General features: G+C 39.2%; 2 protein-coding genes across 2 annotated transcripts; one reads left to right on the top strand and one right to left on the bottom strand.

Annotated features, from left to right (window-relative positions):
- Positions 1–5167: 5167 nt before the first annotated feature.
- On the bottom strand, positions 5168–6246 carry LOC137977029 (uncharacterized). Its single transcript, XM_068824328.1, has 2 exons — positions 5287–6246; positions 5168–5176 (listed from the first exon to the last, which is right to left on the bottom strand). Exons 1-2 carry the CDS (start codon positions 6214–6216, stop codon positions 5168–5170), a joined length of 939 nt encoding a protein of 312 aa, XP_068680429.1. The 5' UTR covers positions 6217–6246.
- Positions 6247–8178: 1932 nt separating this feature from the next.
- Positions 8179–8637, top strand: LOC137977028 (uncharacterized). The gene has a single exon (XM_068824327.1). The coding sequence runs from the start codon at positions 8179–8181 to the stop codon at positions 8635–8637; it is 459 nt and encodes a 152-aa protein (XP_068680428.1).
- The last annotated feature ends 1500 nt before the right edge of the window (positions 8638–10137 follow it).

The raw sequence follows: 10137 nt of genomic DNA, 5'->3' as shown, positions 1-10137 counted from the left end.
AAGAAATATATGGACTCTTTAAAGCGACGAGTAATGGTCTTCGACAACAATTGCATTTTTCGCGTTGGATATCAAGTGAGCTTTGTTTCTAATATTTTACTAATTGGTGTTATGTACAACACTGAAATCAAATGGCAATTTTTTTGTGAGTTTAACCAACATTGAAGGAATCGAACGATTTGAATGCATCACAGTGTTTGCTGAAGTCGCATCTCAGTTGTGTGGCAATTTACATTTATTTTGTACTCAACTCTGCACAGTCTTCAAGTAGAAAAAAATTGGAAATGTAAGAATTATTTTAAAGAAAGCCTGTTGTCTCTTTTGTGCTTTATTATGTACGGGCAAGTTTCTTCCAAAAAGGGTTTGATGTGAACTGTTAGACTGAAATTTAATAAATTGCTGTTATGTTTCTTGTTTGCACGCACTTAATTAAAATTGGAAGGGTTTTTTTTTTACCTCTAAAATAGCAGATATTTTGTTTCTTTCAATAAATGTTACGGTGGGAAAGGTTTTTGTGACATTTCTTCGTCCAAATGAACCACCAAACATAAAGCTTTTTAACAACCTTTAAGGGAATATTTTTTGCAATTTAATTTTCTCTGTCAAAAATTTGCATACGAGCTTGAAATAAACATCGCCACAACACACGCACGCACAAGAAATTTAGTCGCTGATTTACCTCTTCTTCGAGTTCTCGTTAATATTTTATAAACTGTGATGTTATGTGTAACACTGAAACCAAACGGCAAATTATCTGGTAACCTATTTGAGTTGGATACCAGAGACCGTGAGACGGAAAACACCTTGAGTAGTCTGTGTTTACAATTTTCTGGCTATTTATACCTCTTACTAACCGAGTTCGAGGTCCGTACTGTAAGTTACGGACCGAGTTTTTTCCCGTTGATTTATGGCCCAAGCGCTAAGCGCGCGGGCCATAAATCAACGGGAAAAAACGAGCAAGGAAACTAAAAACGGCAAACGGAAACTAAAAACTAAAAAAGAAAACGGCGCGCGGGCAAGGAAACTAGTCAAAGTGAAGCAGAAGGTTCAACTGCCACAAAGAATGCCGTGCCAAAATCCCAAAAACTAAATCTTCTTGGCTATGAAGTTTGAAATAGTTGCTTGCAAGATTCAAAAAGTTTTCAGTACAAGTTTATGCAACAGAAATGACATGAAAAACTCGCTAGATGATGTTTTGTCGAAATTTTAAATTTAGCGGGCTGTACAGCGGACCGTACTGTAGATTACGGCCCGCTAATTTTGCCAATTACAGTGCGCGTACTATCTGAGAGATATAATAATGTTTATTTGTACTCAACTCTGCACAGTCTTCAGGTAGAAAACAATTTGAAATTCGACTAATTCTTGTCAGTCAAGTATTTGAAAGAAGCTTGCTGTCCATTTTCTGCTTCATCATTGAAAGAAATGGTTCTTCAGTAAAGGGATTGATCAACATTGTTCCAGATAAGAGTCCGGTCACAGGTCAATAACTCGACAAAGAAGGTTTCCCGACCCGACAGATCAAATATAAATATTCAGTTAAATATCACAACAAAATGAAAAAAAACGAAAGACGGAAGTTTCTTGGCTAAGAATTACGCTGTTCAACTCTATAAGTGATGAACATTCTTTATTTGTTATAAACAAGAACCTTGACACAAGGTGATCACGAGCACCTTTGTGGTTTCCTAGCACGTGATTAATCTCTTCCTTCTGAAAAAACATCGTGCCCTTCCCCAGGAATTTTAGTCTTTTTACGATCGACTGTCATTAATCCTCCGCTGAGAATTCGAAATTTAGAGTTTCTTGCTGCGCGAATTAACATGAATTTCCGCCGGGAACTAATTTTTGAGGTTTTCGTTTCAAGCAGCAAGACTACTTTCAACTTCTATTATTCCTTGGTAAAAAACCTATCAATCATCGAGAACGGGTGGGAAAAATGTGGCATCCTGGAGGCCTTAGAAAATGGTTAACGTGATCTTTTGATTAACTGCTTTGAGTTCGTTTTTCATGCCCCAGAGACTGGAAAGGTATTGACTTAAACTTATCGTTTCGTTTTGTTTGAAGCAAGCTCTAATGCAAATATCAAAATAAACTATTTTTTTTACCCCACTATGTGGAATAAAAGCCATTTTTAGTTATATTAAATTTAAATTTTGCTGAAACTTTTTTTTTGCGGATCCGCAAACTCCGCAAAAAATTAAAGCCCGCGAAATAAAAGTGCTACACCGTAACTCCTGGGTTTGCGATACCATTTGGTGCAAACGTAAACCGAAAAAAAACTGACCTGTCATCAAATTAGACTGAAAAGAAGAGAAATTATGAAGCGGAACCAATATGTTCTGTCCTTCCTTTAGTGTGGAATAAGCGTTTGCTTAGTGCAACTCAGGAAAACAGGAAAACCTCCGTCAGAGCAATTTGCAGTTAGGTTTTTTTGCAGCTATGTTACTTAAAGGGGCTATGTCACGTTATTTTAGGGTGTTTCGGGAAAATCTTTAGTTAATCACGAGTTTAAAACTCGAAAATGGTAATGTGGTATTCCTTTACCGATAAAATTATTGTTACATCACAAACGAAATGATTCTGAGAAAGAAACGACCTTTATCCAGACGAATTGTCATAATTTTGAAAAACGTCGGGCCGACTTTTTTCAAGATTACCCAAATGTAATCCGTTTCATTCTTGTACATTTATGTCCATCCATGCCTCTCTTTCCTTTTGCAGTTTTTGTTTTATGTCGTTCAACAGTTTTAAGTGGTTCTTGCAATGTTTCATCCTATTTTTTGGGCATTTTGGAAAAAAAAAGGAAAGCAAAGCAACTTATCAAGTGTCTAGTCGTTCTAGCGCTAATTGGGGACACTGTAAACTGAAATTAACAATTAACGCAATTCAAATCGAGTGTTCTCATCACTGCGCCATCCCTGCACCTCAAGTCATGAATTACCGGTATATCATTTTGAGTGACATAGCCCCTTTAAAGAAGAAACGAGTGAGTTTCACTCAAGAGCGTGTTTTGTTATCTTTGAACTGAATTTATTACCAAAGCTTTAGAAAATAAAAGACATCAAAACGGGACACGACATTACAAAATAATTCAACCTGTGAACATGTGAGCCAAAGGGCGTGGGTGACCCACGCCCTTTATGCACGGTAAAATCATCAGCTAAGATTACAAACAATGCTAAAATCTAAATTACAAAAGGTAAAATTTTAAAATGATTACAATAAAATACAATTACTATAATACTATATTATTTCTAAAGCTGCTTTCCATGAATGCCGTGCTTTATACTAAAATATGTCTTTAATCAGATTTTTGAAAAGCCCAAGAGACTCTTCTTGTCTCGCTTTGAGGGGTAAGCTATTCCAGACAGTAGCACCTCTATAGCTGAAGCTGTTTCTATAATAATTTGTCCGCGGAAACGGAACATTAAGCTTTCTTTCAGAGTCTCTTAAACTATAAACAGATTCGCGGTTTGTAAATTTAGAACATAGATATTCCGGTGCTAGCCCCTGAAGACACTTATAGACCATTGTGGCCAGCGCAATTTGTTGCTGGCTAACTAGATTTTTCCAGCCTAAAATTTTGAATAGCTCGCTAGCATTTGCATCAAAATTAGAGAAGGTCAAAACTCTGGCTGCTCTATTTTGCAGTTTTTGTAATTTGTCATGTAACGTGATACCACAGTTTCCCCAGACGACATTGCAGTAGTCAAAGTGCGGTTGAAGTAAAGCGTGATAAATAGAGCGCAATGTCGCCTGAGGAACGAGATGCCTCATACGTTTGAGGGCTCCAATTCCAGAAGCTACTTTCTTTGTCAGTTTATCGACATGGCTACTCCAGTTAAGATTATTATCAATAAGCACGCCCAGGGATTTAGCAACAGAAACTTGAGTGATAGGAGCACCATTAATCTCGGGAATTGGAGGATTTGTGAGAGCATACAACCTCTGCCTTGATCCAATCAGCATAAATTCGGTTTTTGTCATGTTCAGGGTAAGTTTGTTTGCTATCAACCATTTTTTAACATTTTCTAGATCATGGTTAAGTCTTGATTCTATGTCGCCTGTATTGTCACCCGCATATGTTAGGTGGGTGTCATCTGCGTACATCCATGGCATACAATTTGTTAGACAGTTTGGCAGATCATTGATATATAGCAAAAACAACAATGGACCCAAAATAGTCCCTTGAGGGACGCCGCAACTTAGTGAGCAAGTTTTAGAAAGTGATCCATTAATGGAACACTTTTGAGTGCGGTTGTCCAAATAGGACTTAAACCAGTTGTAAGAAATGCCATGTATGCCATAATTATTTAATTTAGATAAAAGGATCTCGTGATTAACCGTATCAAAAGCTTTTTTTAGGTCTAGGAAAACAACAGCGTTTATTTTTCCTCGGTCAATGTTGTAAGCCCAAGTATCCGTAGCCCCAAGTAAAGCCGTAACGGTGGAATGAATAGAGCGAAAACCAGATTGGCATTTACATATTACGTTATGCTTTGTTAGGTACGCATATAATTGGTTATAAACTATTCTTTCGAACACTTTGGCTATAACCGGGATAACGGAAATTGGGCGGTAATTGTTTAGGTCATCACGTTCCCCTTGTTTGAATAGTGGAGTGACCCGTGCACACTTCCAGTCGTCTGGGAACGCACCTACATTTAATGACTGATTGAAAATATAGCACAGCGGTTTGCAAATAAGATCCGCGCATTCACGAATAAGTCGAGAAGAAATTTTGTCAAGGCCGACTGCCTTTGATTTTTTCAGTTTATTCAGCAGTGAAAATACTTCATTTGTGGAGGTTGGGCGGAACTGAAACTCCTTATCCGTGCTAGTGAGATAATTCAGATTGCTGTTGCCATCTGAAGAAGGAATATCACTAGCAAGTTTCGGGCCAATGGTAGCAAAATAACGATTAAATTCGTGCGCTATTTCTGCTGGAGCTGTTACTGATTGCTCATTTACATTCAGTTGTTTCACAGACGTTTCCACGAAATTTCGGGAAGACAGCTCATTGATGATCTGCCAGGTTTTGCGGGAATCACCCTTATGCTCGTTTAGCATATTTTGATAATAAACTTGCTTCGCTAGCCTAGTCGCACTATTGACTTTGTTCCGCTGTCTTTTAAAGTGAACCCAATCATTAGGATTTTTTGATCTAATTGCTCTGAGTTTCAAAATATCTCGATCGTGCATCTGTTTTTTAAGCTCAGAAGTAATCCATGGGGAACCTCGCGCGCGAACACGAGTGGTTCTCGATGGAGCGTGCTTGTTAACAATAGCCAAAAAGGATTCCTTCCATTCATTCCACATATCATTTGGATTGGAAGAATTGTTTATGTGATCCCAATCTTGAGATGCAACATCGCTACGAAATTTATCACGGTCAAAACTTCGAAAATTCCTATAGGTTATATTAGTGTGACCCTTACTCTGTCCATTAATGGCTAATTTTCGATAGACATAGACCATGCTGTGATCGCTAATGCCAATATGACGCACACCTGAGCATAACACCTTGTCAGGACAGTTAGTAAAAATTAAATCAATCAATGTTGCAGAAGTTTCGGTTATTCTTGTTGGTTCTGTTATGAGTTGTTGAAGACCATAAACATCCGTGATAGTTAATAATTTGCGTGTATCGCTGTCAAACTGGGATGCGGCCATATTGCAATTTAGATCCCCTAAAAGGTAGAATTCAGTATTAAGGGAATCCAATTTCCCAATCAACTCTTCAAAAGGTGAAAATATACTAACAAGCGAATTAGGTGGTCTATACCACGTAGCAACAATAAATGATTTAGAACGAGGTTTGCGTATTTCAACACAAAGGTTCTCAAGACTGTCCATGCAAAGATCGTTGCGCACCGAAAAGTTAATTGACTTTTTTACATAAAAGCAAACGCCCCCACCTCCATATGTAGTTCTATCACGTCTAACTATATCATAACCAGAGATACTGACCTCATTATCGGTGATGTATTCATTTAGTTTAGTCTCGTTAATTGCGAGAACATCTATATCGTTACTTACGAGAAAGATCTTGAGTTCATCAAGATGAGTGGTCAATTTATTTATATTCAGCGAGGCCAGCTTAAAACCGCGTTTGGAGGGCAATACTCGAGAACGATCAATAGGATTTTGAGTCGGACTTCTCGATGACTCCTGACTGTTGCCTTCCAACGGCACGGCATTAATGGAAGGCATAGTAAAAGTTCAATGAGCTAGACCATGATAAAAATTCTTTAAAATACGCTTGTTACCTGCAAAATTCAGGTGTAGACCTCCACGGTTTAACCCCTTTTCGTTTATATTATTGTGTTCAATAAATCTCCAATCATTCTGACGACAAAACTTCGTCAAGTGCTTGTTCACCTCTGAGACTTTATCATTAAGCTTGTCCTTTCGTGTTACAAGTCCTGAGACTATGACTTGAGCTTCGGAAGACCCCTCTATCTGTTTACCGAGATCAACAATAGCTTCTGCAACTTCTTTCGATGTTTTGCCGTTTTTAGCCTTCAGATCGTTTGTACCTACATGTAGCACCACTTCATCAGGCTGGAGCTCTAAATTAGGCTTTAAGTAATCTCTCATGGCTTTGGTTGTGGCTCCAGAAAATGACTTTACCACCACTCGGTGCCCTACTGCTTTCGCTAATTTCTTACCGTGAATATCCTTGACCATGGAGTCCCCAATCAATAGGGTTGTAAACTTACTGCTGGCACTCCTCTCTCTGCCGACCTCACCGCGTAAATCATCGTTAGCAGAAGTTTCGCTTGGTTCACTAGGATAACTGCGAGACGACCTATATGACGCCCGTTGATGGTTTTGCCGTCGCCGGATGATTTTGTGTGTTGCTGCCTCTGTCTCTGTTGGATCATCTTGTGCATCACTAAGGATCTCAAACCTGTTACGCGTCACGATATTATTCTGAGTTGACATTTTACGTTGGTTGCGTTTATTACACCCAACATTCGTGCCCGAGTTTTTCACTTGATAAAAACACTCGTTCGTCTCTTGCTGGTGATGGGAGTCTTCTTCGTTCTTTTCTCGTAAAATAAGCCTTCATGCAAGCCTTAGTGAGTCATTTTCCTGTTCCAATGATACAGCACGATTTTCGAGAGACAAACATTTCTCCTCAAGTTCTTCGATAACTCTCTCTTTTTTGCATATAGATGATTCCAGTTTCTCACACCTCCCTTTGTATTCACAAAGTTCGGCGCTAACAGCAAATTCCTCTCGATTTTGGCAATTTATCGAGAGCAGATTAGAGTTGGCTTCTACCTTTTTCTGTAGAATAAGGAGGTCAAGTTTTATACCTTCCATTTCAGCAACTAATTGAGTATTAGATCTCTCTTGACTGGAAAATACTGGTCCCGCTTCGGCTACCCTTGGTTGATTAGCATAAATGTCGTTGGCTTCAAACAACAATGGATTTACTTGTTCGACCGTTGAAGAGACATTCGAGCCCGTTGAATCGGTTCTCCCTGCGTTGTCTCGAACAAGTTTGGTCAAGCTGCCTTTTAAAACGGGTCCATCTCGCCCCTGGAAGGCGAGAGTGAGTTGCTTTTTACTGTACCAAGTAATAGTGAGGTTGTTGACAGAGCTTTTAAATTGTTTCGAATTTCCGCCGGGCGACGACCATTTGCAATGCGTATAAATATAAAATCGCACTTCAAAAGAATATTTTAAAAATGAAATAGACAATAAAAACGAAGGTCTCCAGAGCACTCTAAAATATTTTTACAAATTCTTTATGTTATTGTAAACGTTTAGAAGTGCTATATGCTCGTTTATAGCGTTCGTATCTCGTAAGGAATGCCAAGCCTCCAGAATAAGTCTTTGTCGCCATGCCGATGATCTGTCAACAATTTCGACGTTCATCAAGTCCATTTGGTGATTGTAGCGCATGTGGTGTTTGGCCAACAAAGAGTTTTCATCTAATGTTGCTATGGCCTTTGAGTGCTCTTTGACGCGTGTTTTTAGCACGCGCGATGTCTGACCGATGTAAACACAATCACAATCTTTGCATTTGATCTTATATACGATTCTTCTAGAGGCCTCCCTCTCGATTTTGTCCTTTGGTTTTTTAAGTACCCTGTCAATTTCATCTACAATGGTCGCCAACGAAACAGACAACAAGAAGTAAATGATTCCGACCAGGACGGTATGGTTGTTTTGCCCTATGCCAAAGGATTCTCCGAGAAAATCGCGAGGGTTCTTCGAGGTTTCAACATTAAGGTCGCTCATAAACCTATTCGGACAATCTCAAATATACTTAAAAAACCAAAGGACAAAATCGAGAGGGAGGCCTCTAGAGGAATCGTATATAAGATCAAATGCAAAGATTGTGATTGTGTTTACATCGGTCAGACATCGCGCGTGCTAAAAACACGCGTCAAAGAGCACTCAAAGGCCATAGCAACATTAGATGAAAACTCTTTGTTGGCCAAACACCACATGCGCTACAATCACCAAATGGACTTGATGAACGTCGAAATTGTTGACAGATCATCGGCATGGCGACAAAGACTTATTCTGGAGGCTTGGCATTCCTTACGAGATACGAACGCTATAAACGAGCATATAGCACTTCCAAACGTTTACAATAACATAAAGAATTTGTAAAAATATTTTAGAGTGCTCTGGAGACCTTCGTTTTTATTGTCTATTTCATTTTTAAAATATTCTTTTGAAGTGCGATTTTATATTTATACGCATCGTGTACCATCGGGACGCCGTTGGATTTTTGCATTTTTCATCCCTGCTGAGGAAGGCAACAGCAGTTGCCGAAACGTCCAACACAATATTTTAGCCAGTGTCAACCTTTTTATTATATTTTTAACATGCCTGGCTACACACCAAACATTTTTATATTCGTAAAGAGTTGGGCATGGAAAACTCCCAGGCCTCATTTCATTCATTCATGTGCTGGGTGAGATCGCTAATGGACTGATAGCGGCTGCCAGCGGCGCCTGTATATGCTGATGTCCGATCTCACCCATAGATCACTTGCTTGTAAAGCGCATTTGAATATCCCAATAGAAAATGTGCTATATAAATTCATTGCCATTACCATTACCCAACTCAGTGGCTTCTGTTTTTGTGTAACAAGTACCACAGGCAACCCAGTTTACGCTCATGGAGCGTCTAGTTACGAAAATTTATAAGTTTCAGTGTGAAAGTGGACTGCTGGCGTGGAAACTGGGAGCAGTGACTGGTATTTTTTTTAAACAGCCGCAAATTTTTGAAGCAAAAGGGTACTGGAAATGTGCATGAAAATATTAAAAGAGCGAAGGAAGGTGTCCATATCTTTAGCCTGTGTGGCAGGCGTTACTATTTTATAAGCAAAGGGACAATGGCATGTCAGTTCATTCTTTGAGTTTAAACTTCTTCTAGCTCGAGAACTGATTTTCTCTTCGCTCAACGGTGGAAGACGTTGAAGAACAATTTGTCTTGGTGGTTAAATGTAAGAGGTTCAAAAACTGTACATGTACGGTTGAATGATGATCAATGACGACCCATTGGAAAAGTACTCGACTCGAAGGCTGTGAGGCTGTAGGATTCCCTTCCACGTGCACGTGACGTCATAACGGGTATCAATACCCCGGATTATAGACATGATAACACCATAATCGACTGCGCATGCTTCAGATCTTACATCCCACAAATTTTGATTTTTTTTCGCTAATATCAAGAATAGGCTGCTGCCTCGCTAAGGCTCGCCAGCAATAAACCCTTTTTTGGTTTGCTGGTATGTTGCTTATGATGTCCTCGGCTGAGATATGGTCCTCAAAATTTCTCCTTTGCCCTCAACCCTCGCTTCTCGCCCAAGATTCATTTTTCTCTCAGACGTGGACATTTTGAGACCTGAATGGGTATACGCACTGAATTATGCACTGAATTATGACACTGAATTATGCACGCATTTTGATTTGTTCTTATGGAAGATGACGTCACTTTTTTTGTTTTCTGTTTTCAGAGAAATATATGCAATGTCAGCAATTCATCCCAGGCGTGAAAACGTGCTGAAAACATCAGTTATACTGCTATCGCCTATAAAGGTTTTGCACGGCAGCCATGTTGCGTGGCAGGAACAATAGATTCTTTTTCCCATGGGAGCAAATG

Source organism: Montipora foliosa, chromosome 11 (genome assembly GCF_036669935.1).
Source record: "Montipora foliosa isolate CH-2021 chromosome 11, ASM3666993v2, whole genome shotgun sequence".
Classification (NCBI taxonomy): Eukaryota; Metazoa; Cnidaria; class Anthozoa; order Scleractinia; family Acroporidae; genus Montipora; species Montipora foliosa.
This window is presented reverse-complemented; position numbering and strand designations above follow the sequence as displayed.

Coding starts and splice junctions, on each gene's coding strand:
- LOC137977028 (XM_068824327.1), top strand. CDS start 8,179: ATGGTTGTTTTGCCCTATGCCAAAGGATTCTCCGAGAAAATCGCGAGG.
- LOC137977029 (XM_068824328.1), bottom strand. CDS start 6,216: ATGCCTTCCATTAATGCCGTGCCGTTGGAAGGCAACAGTCAGGAGTCA.